The 14,576-nt window shown below is 35.2% G+C and overlaps 1 protein-coding gene across 2 annotated transcripts in view; it reads left to right on the top strand.

Moving 5' to 3' along the window:
- The window catches only part of egf (epidermal growth factor), a 56,143-nt gene that overhangs the window by 11,522 nt on the left and 30,045 nt on the right, over positions 1–14,576 (top strand). The window contains exons 5-12 of one of the 2 annotated variants that reach the window (XM_015345286.2): positions 458–666; positions 2,603–2,722; positions 3,192–3,290; positions 3,595–3,717; positions 8,052–8,174; positions 8,699–8,824; positions 11,510–11,646; positions 13,134–13,282. In XM_015345286.2, coding sequence (XP_015200772.2) covers positions 458–666; positions 2,603–2,722; positions 3,192–3,290; positions 3,595–3,717; positions 8,052–8,174; positions 8,699–8,824; positions 11,510–11,646; positions 13,134–13,282 — 1,086 coding nt within the window. The remainder of the gene's footprint in view (positions 1–457; positions 667–2,602; positions 2,723–3,191; positions 3,291–3,594; positions 3,718–8,051; positions 8,175–8,698; positions 8,825–11,509; positions 11,647–13,133; positions 13,283–14,576) is intronic. The other variant, XM_015345287.2, reaches the window with a different exon arrangement.

Raw genomic sequence — 14,576 nt, 5'->3', positions numbered from 1 at the left:
TCGGGCACAGGCTTGCTTGTCAGAGTAAGAGACTTTTATGAATGGATTTTGTCACTGTTCACACATTTGTGCCATTTGTTTTCATTTTTCTGAAATTCAGCATCTGCAGAGCTAGCCAAAGTTTGCCTAAAAATACTCAAACACATTGAGACTACAAGTTTCATCACAGTACTAAAAACTGTGAGGAAACAGTAGTCATTAATTTTAGATATGAATAAAGGATTATATTTAATTAAACAAGATAAAGACAATATAATGAGTTGACAATAAATATGTTCTCCTTTAAAAGCTTGAAGAATTAAAAAATGTCTTTTTAACTAATACTTAAAATTCATAGACAATGTAGACTACTATACTATGGGAATATTCCTAAACAATAGAAATCCCAACAAAAACCAAAGAAATTGGATTGTACTTCCTGTGTCCAGTTAAACATATGTTGTTTTTTTCTCTGTAGATCCCATCCTCTGTCAATATCTCTGTTTATGGACAGCCTTTACTACTCTGACGTGATGAATGGAACCATAAGACGAGTGAATAAATACATTGGTGAAGATGTCGTGAATATCGGTCCTAAATATTCACTTCATCCTCCTGTTGAAGTGAAGGTGGTGCATCCTTTCAAGCAACCAATGGCAGGAGAACCTTTTTTTCTCAGCTTAGCAGGTTGCTGCTTAATTCTTTTTAAAAAATAGTGTTTTCATGCTTTGCCACACAGAAAACCAAAATACTGTAAGTCTCAGCTTACAGAAAACAGGCAGGTCCTTGACAATGTAGTAAGAACTGAATTACTGATCAACAGGTTTTTAAGATCATTTCACTAAACCAGCTTATAAGACATTTAATGGAATCAGGAGTATGTGAAGCACTTCATTTGCTATTTTTTTATATTTTCTAAGTAAGATATAACTGATACAGTATGTTTGATATACCAAGAAATAAAGGACATACAGTATTATTGTTTTAATTTAGAGTTTGAAAAATACAGTATGCTTTACAACTATGCAGATATGTTCTACAACTGTTCTTATATCAAATTATTTTATGACAAAAATAACAAATTACTCATATAACATTGTTAAAATAAAATAATCAGGAAAAGTTTAAATTAATTTACTGACAGCAGAATGTTTTTTAACAGTGGGGTTGTGTTGTATTTTTTTATCTCTTTTAGGACATGATTGGTCTCCTTGGTGATAGGAACATATAAAGATCCAGTATATTTAAATAAAAAAGAATGTTTCTGACAGTGACCCAGTCCATTCTATAACATGTATATGCATGTACCATACTTTGAAAAGACAACAGTATTAAATATACAGCACATCAAAGCTCATTTGGCACCTGATGTTTTATGGAAGTTATTAACTGAAGTTTGGGTGGAATACCAACGACAAGTGAATTTCATGCAGCTGCACTTAATCACCCTCATCACCATACTAGCTACATAAACTGACCTCAAACAACTCCTTTCACATTCATCTGAAGCATCCCTCCTTCACCCCAACTCCACCTTGAAGCTACCCTTTGGTTAACTCCTCTCTGAATGGGTTTTGAGAGCCATTAATCAAATGGTTTAAGTCAAAACTATCTCACTAAATCTTTCAAACGTTCAGAAAGCATTTAATTCTTGGATGTTATGTCCCTGTTGAAATACATTTTAAATAGTGAGATTTGTTGATAGTTTGAACATAATTGTACCTTTGGTTAACACCTACTGTATTGAACTTCTGTTGTATGCTTTCATCAAAGTACCTGGTGCTCTGCAGTTAGTTGAGTTAAAAATGCTGAAATTAGGTTTTAGAAAATAGCCATATCAAATGGCACGATTGTAATTAATTCAAGAACAATAAAATAGTAAAACATACAATACTATTTGATTTAAATCAATACAGCAACTGTGAGATTAGCTTGCTAATATCATCAATCTCTATATCCTAACTTTATTGGGTGGTACCAAAGATGGCAGTGTGTTGTGTTTCACACTAAAACATGCCAAAATTGTTTTATCTGCGCCTTTTCTGCCTATGCTTAGAATCCAACTCCTATCATCTATAGTATTCATTTTCTTAAACTCTGTATCCAGTACATGGCTGCAGGGAAGCCAGACCATCCCAGGGTACACACAGACACAAACATGACAGGGGAAGGAAACCAGAGGACCTAGAAGAAAACCACATGAACACAGGGAGGCCATACTATACACAGAGAGCACCCCAGGAGTTGAAATCAGGGTCCCAGCATTGCAAAGCAGCAATGCTAACCAGTGCACCACTGTGCTGCTCTATAGCTTGAGTATTCAATGAAATCTAAGATACTTTATTAATCCCATGAGGGAAATTGCAGTGCAACAGCAGCTTAGCACAGTCAACACAGCACAGTGTATCGAAAAAATACAACAATACAATACATTCAATACCGTCAGTACAGTCAGTGAGAAGTACACTAAAAAATAAGTTGCTCACAGTATAGAATGTACAAAAAATAGAACAGTACACAAAAAGTTGAATTGCACATTATAAATATACAAATAAAAGAAATAGACCTGAGTGTTGCATTAGTACTGTGCATCAGGATAGTTATATGATATTGTGTTTCACAGGTGGAAGGTGTGATGAGCTGAAGGAGAATTGCACAAGGGTGTGCTCCAGGCACACACAGACAGGACAGTGCAAATGCAGTGAAGGATATGTCCTCAACAAATATGGAAATTACTGTGAAGGTAATATTTAATCTGAGGTGTCTATGAACAGTCTTGGACAGATGTCTGTACTTCCTCCACAGCTTTTGGTACAACTGCCCAATGACTGTACAATCATTCATGTGACCTAATGGTGGTGAACTTATGAACTGTTACAACTACAGGTGTTAGGATCAGTCATGTTTAAATGATGTGACACACAGGGGGAAGGAAATGGTGGCAGAATCCTCTGATGCTGCCCACTTTCGAGCCAGTTGTCTTTTACACACAGCATAGCCCTGTAATGAAAGTTTTAGAGCATATTGGAGAAGAGACATATCCCTCACAGGGAGCATCGCACTCTTCCTGCCACCCAGAAAGCCACAGGGGTTGTTGTGTTTGATAAGAGAGTCCTGGCTGACCATTGACACTAAGTACTGTATAATTGATTGGGGAATCCCAGTCATAACTGAATAATGGCATAACCCAGGCTTGAACTTGTGATGCCTAGATCACAGAATTCACCCTGTGTTACCTGTTGAGCTACTTGGGAGGCCACAATGTGCATTTTTGACACTGAAAACCAACTTCAGCCTTCAGATCATATCAGGTACAGTATGAACAGTAGAAACTATTGATACTGGCTGTATTTATTACATAAATTGTATTTTTCTGCTTTCATAAACAATATAAACATAATTGTGTGTGTATATGTATATAAATCCCATAATCACCTATACTGATATATTCTGAAGAAATAGTGCACTTTACATACAGAAAATAACACACCAGAAACAAATAGACTAGTGCAAATATATTACTTTTTACATTGAGAGTGCTTCTCAAAGAAGAATACTGCACTCTACCCTTTTGGCTTAAAAACCTTTTGTATTGTTTTTTTTTTTTTCAACTAGATGTCAATGAATGTGCGTTTTGGAACCATGGCTGCACTTTAGGATGTGTTAACATTCCTGGATCCTATTTCTGTACCTGTCCTGACAATTTTGTGTTGCTTCCTGACATGAAAACCTGTCAAGGTAAGATAGTCTCACTGTACTTTAATTAAAAATAATAAATGTCATTTGCAGCGGTTTTGCCAAAGAAGAGAGGTTCCTGGTAAAACACCAGCAATAAGTCTTTAGTATTGTCCCTTAAACTCATAGGAGTGTGAAGCACCTCCGCTCTCACTCTCACCTTTAATTTGAGAACTTATTTTTAGAGCCTGTTATTTTTATTCTTGCCAGTCTCGAGGCATTTAAAGATGAGATGACTTATTCTCACTCAAGAAATTATTTATATTCCCTGTTAGCTTTACAAGAAAGGAGTTGTACAATTTTTGTAACATTTCCCCAAAGAACTACTTTTGGACCCTTTTTCACAGCACAGCACCTGTGAAACAGACAAAATAAACAGAGGAAATATTTGTATAGGTTAGCTCATTTGATGCATCCCATGTAATGTTTTTGCAGTTTATCCACATTGTTCTATGAAACTACAGCTTTAAAAATACCTTATACACAAAGCAGAAGAATGGAGGTAAGGAGAAAAATAGTGACAGCATGAGTCTGTCACAGTGACATAATCCCCTTGGAACCTGGTTAGTGTTGAATTCTCCAGGTCTCCAAGTCAGAGCAGTGGCTTTGTGTGGTTCTGAACATGGATTTACCAGTGAGCTTTTGTGAACAAATCCTAGTGACAGAGACACACTCACCACAGTCCATGGTCCAGGATGTTTAGTAGACCTGAAGTCATCAACAGTTAAAGATTTGGAACGCAAAGAATTCAATTTTGTAACTGAGAGCTCAGAAGATACAGTAGCCTGACATACTGTACATAATTTCCACACTGCCTTTACTAAATTACCTGATTTACTCTCCCAATCTGATTCTGGGTAGGTAATTTGAACTTTGTTTTAGAGAGCTGACTGTTCTATCATTTCCTTTATTGTGCGATCCTCAGGTTAAAAAAGTTCTCTCCAAATTTGACGATGCATCTTTAGAATAGAGATGTTTTAAGCATCTGGGGTATTGGAAGGGAGTTTTAACCCTGGATTGTATTCTTTTATTTAGAAAGCAAGGTTCATCTCTCTCCTTGGTATGTTTAGTGTTTCAGGTCACAGGGTTAAGTTTATGGTATTTCTGAGTACAGTATATATCACCCCAGCTTCTGAGATGTCTTGTTTTGTAAATAGTGTAACATTTAATGTTGTTTGTTGTGTGATTTAGTTTTGTGTTATTGTTATTTTAATATATTACTTTTAAACCTCAACTCATATAGTAATATAACGCAGACACAATGCTGGATGTTTATGTGGCATCACCAGACTTTTTTTATTCTCTTCCCCTTAATTACATTTCTTCCTTTGCAGTACTGTAAATCCAGTAAGAGTGTGTGAAAAGCATTAACATAACAGTGCTACTGTAATGTAGATAGGAAGTGTATAATACAATACAGTTCTTGTTAATACATATTTTTTTGTTCACGTCTCTGATTTATTTCTCTTTTGATAGAGCTGTACTCAAGTGCCTAAGATCAGACCTACTGTACAGCTCAGACTTATTTCCCAGTATACTTTACTGACACCATCCTAGTTTGTAACAATATGACCGTTAAAATGCAAATAATGAATGGTTTGCTTTTGTCATTCTTAAATTAAATTTGAAGGTTAAACAAACATCTACAGCTTGCAAGAAAGAATATAATGCTAAAAATAATTTGTGCTAAATTGTTTGAGAATACAGGATAGTAAACATTAAAATCTAGAAAAGAAGTATGAGGAAACTACAGATAGTACCTACTTCTTTTAACTTACCAAACATTTTATCAAATTTGACAGGTTAAAAAAATCTGCCCTTTTTCCTTTTTTGCCACAGGACTGACTTGATAATCTTTTCTCCCCACATTACTTCAGCAGGTTTCACTTTAAACAACAGAAGTGTGGTTTGTTTAATCAGTCAATAGTGGATAGTTTACATGCACATCTCTTTTTGTAAAGAAGTACTGCCTGTTTTATGTCATAAACGCAATTCCCCTAATGTTTCAATGTTTCTATATCTAACAGTGCAATGTGATTAGAAGTGTGTGAAACTCATAAGAAGCAATACATTTAATCAGCACTTTTACAATACTTAAGCAGGTTTAGAGTAATGTCAATGTCTGTGATGATCATTGCAACCTTAGGCACAATCCATCATATTGACAATGGAAGACTAATAAACCTTAGCATGTTTTCAGTCAGTCCATTTTGGTGGTTTTTAGATTTTATGTTTACACATTATGATGATGTAGATGGTTTAATCTTAAAACACAGATAATTCAAGCTAACAGAAAAACAGGAGTGTGATATTTTAAACTTAATGTAAACAAAAATAAAGAATTATATTTATACTTCATCAAAAACTTTTTTACTGGAAATTGACTTCTATTTTGTGCAGTCAATAAGAGAAAAGGATACAAAATATACAGTGCGCTTGAAAAACTATTCACCATCCTTCCATTTATGTACCACTTTGTTGAATTACAAAAGACATATACACATTTTTAAAGTGATTTTTCAAATCAAAACTTGAATGCTCAAACAGAACACTATTATGGGCAGAACAGTCTGAAAGAGAACACTCTCTCTGCTATGAGAAAAACAAAATTCAGGTGCTCACAATTACTTTAAAAGTTATACAATTAGTTGAATGGCCTCTTTTCTTTTTGTATATAATAATATTGCTCCATTTGATCGTAGAACAAACAATCCTATTTCCATACATTCCCTTAGTCTGATAATGAATTGGAAGTACTGTAAAGTATACAGTATATATGTTTCAAAGATACAAAGTATTTCTTGGGGGCACAGTGGTTAGCATTGCTCTTGTGCAACATTGGGGTCCTGGTTTCAAAGCAGGTCTGGGGGGGCTTTCTGAGTTGAGTTTGTATGTTCTCACCGTGTTTGTGTGGGTTTCCAGTGGGTGCTTTAATTTCCTGCCACAGTCCAAAGACATACTGATACTGTAGATTAGTTGGCTTCTGGGAAAACTGGTCCTGGTGTAAGTGTGTGTGTCTTTGTGTATACTGTGCAATGGTCTGGTGTCTTATCCAGGTTGTATCCTTGCACCTGTTGCTTTATGGGAAAGGCCCAAGCTCCCTGTGACCCTGGTTTAGAAAAAATTGGTTAGAATATGGAAGATTGGATGAATATTCCTTTAAGCAAGCTGAAATCAATTATTAAGAAAGGGAAGGTTTATTGCACTTTCCAAATACTGTCTAGATCAGGCTGTTTCTTCAAACTGAACAGCTGAATAAGGATTAAACTGGTTAGGGATGTCACTAGCGTTGAATCCAAACTTCAGTAGATGAGAAAAAATGTCCATGAATCAACAATATTCTAGTCATTCCACAGAGCTACTCTGTACAATAGAGTGGTAAACCCATCTCAGATCCCACATGGAGATTGTGGCAAAATGTTTTAGTGATAATGTAAACACGTGGAAAAAAGTCAGTTAAAACTGGAACTTTATAGTCTAAATGCAAAGCATTACAGTTTGGGTAAACCCAAACAAGAGCATCACCAAGTCAGCAACATTCCTACTGTTTAGCAGGGTGCTGGCAGCATGATGTTATGTGACTGATTGTCATCAGCAGAGACTCAGGAGCTTGTCGAAGACTAAAATGGAAATAGAGCAAACTATAAGCAAAGTTAAGAGGAAAACTTGTTTCAAGTGTTTTATTTGTCAGTCATACTTTATTTCTCTTAAACATACACACAAAGAGTAATCTGTTTCTTTTGATGCTTAGTATATTATGCATCTGCCTATATATATAATATATATATATGTTATATATATTTCCTGCTGGTAGAAGAAAAATACGTTGATTAAGACAAATCAGTAAAGACAGTAAACATTTCAGAAATACATTTTTCTCTAGGTCTTTGAGTATCCAAGATAAAAAAGTTAAATCTCGTGTGGAGATTGGAACACTGCTTTTTAAGTGATACTGTAAACATGTGGCAAAAGGAGAAGTCAAAATTGGAACTTTATGGTCTAAATGCAAACCATTACGGTTTGGACAAACCCAACACAGAGCATCACCAAGTCAGCGACATCCTTCCTGTTTATCATGGTGCTGTCATCATTATGTTATGTGTCTGCTTATCAGCCATACTATATTATTATAATACATGCCCACATAAACTTATTGAAAGTAATACATTTCTTTTGATTCTTAGTATATTATGCATCTGCTTGAGATTTATGTTACTATATGTATATTTTCTACTTGCAGAAATAAGTTGATTTAGTCTAATTGAAAGACAGTAAGCATTTCTGAAATACGTTTTCTTTATGTTTTCTTTTAAATCTGCATGTATTTATTGTTACAGAGGTACTCCCTTGTGCAAACAACTTTACAGAATGTAGTCATGGATGTATTCAGACAGATAAAGGAAACATCTGTTTCTGTCCAGAAGGATCCATACTGAGACCAGGTGGAAAAAAATGTACAGGTGGGATTATATCTATCATCATTTCATAGAAATGAAATTGTATGTGTACTTCTACAGTGACCTATATAATATGTAAAGTTCACATAATTATCATTAACATCTTAGTTTTTTTTGCATTAATGTCATTTTCGTGGCGCTTTATGGTCTAATTGAAGCCCCGAGACAGGCTGAAAGTTATCAGTGTTTGCTAAAAAATAATCTTTACCTTCTCTTTAATACTGTTGGTAGAGCATAAGAGTCATAATCTCAGGATAGTGGGTTTGTGTCCCACGTCAGGCACCAGGTCCTCCATGTTGGAGGTTGGGCACAAGGCTAACAACTCTGTCCCATAAAAAAATGAATGTTACGGTAACAGCAACAGGATGCTGGAAGGCATAACTGGCAAATATCCATTCATCTCTTTAACAGATACAGAAAATATGTATTGTAAAGATTTTGATGAGTTAATTTTAGTTTTTGTTGTATATGCTAAGAAAATAAACAAGAACCTCCAGAGGTTATTGAATATTACATCTTGTGTTCAGGGTGCTCTTCATCAGACAATGGAGGCTGCAGTCAGACCTGTGTGCTTCTGAGTCCTGTGACGTGGGAGTGTGAATGTTTGCCCGGCTATCAACTGGAACCAGATGGAAAACACTGTGCTGCTTTAGGCAAGTCTTTCTGATTGTGTTCTGCACCAGTGTCTCAAGAGAACCACAGCCAAAACCATGAGTTGCAGAACCTTGCAAAAGTATTCAGACCCTTGAACAGTTTTCACAATTAAAAGCTACTTTTAAGTTTGTAGTCAAGGCGCATTGAAGTAGCAATTACTGTTCATTAACATAGACCATCTACTCCACATATTCAAAGTAAAAAACAAAAAGAAAAAAATTAATAGATAATACAGTAACAAACTGGATTATATACCCTTTGGTGTGGCAGATCAAAACCAATTTAGGTGCTCTACATTACCTTAACATGTCACATAATTAGTTGAGAGGCCTCTGTCTGTGTGCAGACAGCACATCATTTCACATTAAAGGCATCATTCTCTGCAAAAATATTTTTTTAAGTATCCAACCATGAAGATGAAGGAGCTATTAAAACAACTTGGATAAAATGTGTAGAAAAGCAGATTATTAGGAGGGTAAAAAAATAAAGAAACATGAAAACACTGATTATTTCTTTGAGCATGTGAAGTTGATCATTAAGAAAGGGAATGTGTATCATGCCACCGAGATACTGCTTAGATCTAGCTGTTCCTCCTAACTACTGTAATCAGCTGGACAAGGTGAAAACTGGTGAGGTCAATTGTGTATTTGGAAGAATGAGATTTCAGTAGCTGATATAGTAGAAAATGTCCACGAGACAACAAAATCCCAGTTACTCCAAAAAACTGGACTGTATGGCAGAATAAAAAATCCATCTCAAATCCTGCATGAAGTTTGCAACAAAGTTTTTTTTTTAAATTGATACTTGAAAAATGTGGCTGAAGGTTTTCTGGTCAGAGAAGACAAAATTTAACTTTTTTTGGTTTAAAAGCAACTCAGCATAATACATCACTCACTAAGTCACCCCTCTACACTCATGTGTGGTTGTGGCAGCATTAGTTCCCCTCATGAGCAGAGACCAGGAAGTCTTGTCAAGACTGATGGGAACATGGTGCACCAAAGTACTGGCAAATCGTAGAGTAAAACCTGATTAAAACCTAAAATCCTCAAAAAAATTAGCCTATCAGTAGTAGAAGGGCCCAAAGTTGATGACCAAAGCTATACTGGAGTGGCTAAGTGAATAAGAAAATGAATCGTCTTGAGTGCCCAGTCAATGTTCTGAGTCCTGTTCAGAGTCTGTAGAAAGACATGTAACTCATTGTCTGTAACAGATCCCCAAGCAACTTGACAGAGCTTGAGCAAATCTGACAAGCAGAATGGGCATAAACTGCACCAAGCTAGTATGCAAAGTGGTAGAGACTTTTGGCTGTAATTGTTGCCAGTAGTGTTTCCACGAAACATTGTTCAATGGTCTGAATAATTACTGAATGCAATCAACATGTTTCATTTTTTCTCTTTAGTTTTTTGTCTTTGCTTGCAATGTGTATGCACTTTCAGAAACGAAGGCAACAAAAACAGGAAATGCTGGTATACAGGAAGCATTTATAATCTTTTTCAAGTTTGAGAAACTGTAACCACATTACAAATTTATGTGGGCATGTTTTCAAAAAGTATGCCATGAATGAATATAAGAGAGAATGACTAAAAAGCTTTAATTTTGCAAAGTTTATTTATCTTTTCAAGTTTGCGAACAGTATGCAAAACTTCAGACATGATGTTAAAGAGGCAACAAAATTCATTTTTTTTTCTCCTTTTTACCAATCAAAACATTTTTTTCTTCAACAAGTGTAAACTGCAGAGATAAATCTTGATTTTATCAGTGTCAAATTGAATTAGTTTTTTTTTACTTCATGAGACTTACAGTATGAATAGGTCAAATTCATTTTGGAGTGGTTGTCTTTAGCATGAATTGCTAAGTGGAGAGTGCAGACTTTGCTTGTCCACCAGTCTCAAAGTACTGAAGACCTTTGCCATCTGCTTCTACTGGAAATGTTTGCATTTTCTTTCTGTAAATGGAGAAGCATGTTTTGCTCTGGATTGTAAACTTTGAAAGTTATACTGATTCTGAACAGTAAAAAGACAAAATGTTTACACATGCTATATTTGATCTTTATTATATCAACAATGAAAATTCATTATTTTACAAAACACTGTTACCTTTTTAATCTTGAGTTTTGGAGGTAGCCTCCATTTCCTTTTTCTTTCTACTCACACTTGCCAGAAATGTGAACTACTGAAAGCTCAACCCACTTCCTTATTTCAGTCCAGTTTTGAAATCTCAGTTGCCAAGACCAACTCAAACACAAAATTGAATATTTTGCGCACCGAACGTCTTGGGAATTTTAATTGTGGCTATGCACAGTTCACTGCCATGGATCATATACCAGACATAGAGTAGAAGAAATTGTATATCAGATCATATAAAGCAACGAGTTCCCAAAGTTTATGATTACCATTGAACACTGATGGGTGTGTAGATTTAATCATTTCATTGGAACATTCTTGCAAAATCACATAGACTCTATTAACCTTTTTATTTATTTAGTTTCAGTTTTATTTGGGGAACATGTATCTGAACATTTTGTGAATGTATTGCACATATTTTACATTTGAGTTACATAAAGAATGATCTTGTGGAATGAAATAATATGGTTGTTGTAGTTCTGAAAATCATTTTTCTTTTTATTTAGAGTCTCACTTTTAATGTGTTTATGAAGGAATACAATTTTTTTTGTGTGCATCCAGGACCTATGTCTTATTTGCTGTTAGCAAACACCATTGGTATTCAACGGATCAGCATTGATGGAACAAGTTACAATAGTCTGGTGGAGGAGCATATGGAAAGTATCTTAGCTTTGGACTATGACCCAGTTGAAAAAAAGGTACTGTAATTCCATTAGGCCTTTAGTTAACAATGCTTTGAGAATACTGGTATTTACTGTATTTCATGGATTATCATAATTTCAATTGGCCTACTAAAAAAAGGCAAAACAAGGTTACATTTGATGATACAGGAATGTGAATGAACAGATTTGAACTCACAGTCACAACTGATATTCTTCCTTCATAAACCTCAAAATGAATAAGAGAATTTGAACAAGTTACATTGTTTTTTTTCCTTACCAGAATGATACAGAAAATATTTGTTTTTACATTTTCACACTTTAACTAATAGGTGAATATATTATCCATATAATGTTAATGAGTTAACAGCAACACAGTGTAATATCTGTTGCACAGATACAGTTTTTTCAATCGGTACTAACTGGAGAGATACAAAGATTCACAGCATGAAAGATGAGAAGGTAAAGACACTTTAAACTAGCTTACAAATTAGGTTACATTTAATTTAAGGGTGTGAACTCCAATTAGCTCCTCAACCATCCTGACACTGCCTGTGAGTAACCTTATTACTTGGCCTGTCTCTGCTCTTATATACTGTTCCAGACCCCTTTAGGAATCCTAACTCATTCGTGTTGGTCACCTCCTGGGAAAGAATGCAGAGATCCTTGGCTGGTCTTCCCAGGTCTAGCCTCAAACACAGTTCATGGCTCATTACACTCAGATCACATTATCTTTACATGAGGCCCCGCAGTATTCAATTTCATTCCCAAATAACACCATGGTGCTGGGTTATCTCTCCATCTGCATTAACTACCATTGGAGAATCCACATATATTATACTGTATGGCACCCAGATTCTCTCTAACTTATTACTAATCTTTGCTCTCTTGGTCTTAGTCATCTCTCTCTAAAATTCATTCATGTTCTTATTCTTAACTAATTACCAGGCATAAAGGTTTCACTCTTACCCCTTTGCCCAGCTCTTTCTGATTCCACTAATTACTGGACTTTGGAGTATTCACTCCTAAAACATAAACACTCCTTCCTTCGTCACCCTCGCTTCTCCCATCTGATCTTGTTTAACCAGGGATGTATCATTATAACAAAAACATTCATTTGAAAAAAATCTTTCTTAAGCTTTTTTAAAACAAAGATTGACGCTGCCAATGATCTTGAAGCAAAAGGTTGAAAACAGGGCTGTTTGCTCCTGCAGAAGTAATCACAAAGTTTCTTCTGTAGAACATTTATGTTTCTCTAGTTCATTTGGTATTCATTCTTTTTCTTCAGTTTTCTTTTAAACTTTTATACTGAGTTTTAAATGTGTACGTCCTTTTGAGTACAGACATTTGAAAATAGGAGTTGATTGCCATACTGGTTGGGCGTTTAGTGGATGGAGATGGGGATTAGGATTTCTCTACTCAATGTATTATTGATGGATGTTATTTTTGTACACTGTTCGCAAAATGAAGCAGGCAACGCATTTTACCAAACCTTTACTTGTTATTGCTGTCTGGTTGTGTTCCAGGTCTATTTCACCAACACAGCCCTAAAGAGGATAGAGAGAGCAAACCTGGATGGCAGAGAAAGAGAGGTTCTGGTTCACAAGGATGTAGATTTACCCGAAGGGCTTGCAGTGGACTGGATTAACCGCAAGTTGTACTGGACTGACCGCAGGTAAGTCTTCATTGGCAGAGACATACAAGCTTTAATTAGAGGTGCAAAGTCGATTAACTGTAGCATTTTTTTTTTTACTTACACATGATAGTCAATGACACATTTTGCTTCTTCTAGTGTCACTTACCTTGTGAGAACTGGCCACGGAAAAATTAAAATTGGCCTGAATATTAACAATGACCAACATGTGACTCTGCAACACCAGCACCATAATTTGCATTTTAGAGCAGCATATAAAAAGTCAAACAATGCTGGAAACAGGAATTCAGTTTTTTAAGATGTGAGATTTTCAAATAAGCATGTCGTGAAAAAAATATTTAAAAGTATCTGTCTACATGGTTTAAATATCTAAATATATCTATAAGAGATATAATGTATATATATATACATAAATATATTAAAAAATAATTACACAAAGGAACAGGTTGCTCAGCCTTGTATAATGTACTGCATCATAGTTCACAAGTCTTCATCTCTCCAGGTCTTTTTAAAAATGACCTCACAGCCTCAAAGAAACATTTCTATCTTCTTCAGATTTTGTTTGGAGCACTCAGCTCTGTGAGCAGAGAAATTTGCAAAGTGTCTGATCCAAAGCAAAATATTTAACCTGCAATATATGTTCTGCAAAAGGTTAATAGTTGCAAATGTAGCACGATACAAACCAGAAAAGGAAAACAAAACATTACTGCCTTTTGTCTTTGAAACACAGTCTTGAAAAATGACCACATGTTTATGTTGAAAAGATTTAAATTTAAATTTGAAGTTTAAATTTGAGAGCTAGTATCCAAATTGCTTACATTTTTTGGAACACAGTTGCTTCGCAGGTCAGAATAGAAGGCCAGGAGACAAATGTCATTGCAAATCTTCCCTGGAATGTTATTTGGTTCACTTTTTCCACAGGACTGCCAGCTACTTTCCATAGATTCTAAAGTGATATCCATCTGAGCACAACTCTTCTTCTCAACAAACGTCTAAATGATTTTAAATTGAAATTGCTGAAAAATGATTAACAAAATATAATCGGCCCACGTTCTTTATATATAGAATTTTCTAATACATAACTTTCCACTATGGATAAACTATCTTTCCAAATTCAGTTTCCATTTGGTAGTTTGCTTAGAGTGAGAAACTCCGAATGAGATACATTAACTAGTATTGTGGTGACCATGCTTTCTGAACTATTTGAGGAAGTGAAAGAGCTTTGAGAAGCCACTTTTAAAGGCAGTATAGAAAAAACGTTATTTTTTTATAGGTGCTTATTATTACTGCATTATTGCAACACTGCATGGTAATT

This window comes from Lepisosteus oculatus, chromosome 1 (genome assembly GCF_040954835.1).
Source record: "Lepisosteus oculatus isolate fLepOcu1 chromosome 1, fLepOcu1.hap2, whole genome shotgun sequence".
In the NCBI taxonomy this organism is placed as follows: domain Eukaryota; kingdom Metazoa; phylum Chordata; class Actinopteri; order Semionotiformes; family Lepisosteidae; genus Lepisosteus; species Lepisosteus oculatus.
Note: the sequence above shows the minus strand (reverse complement) of the source record. Positions and strands in the feature narration are given on the sequence as shown.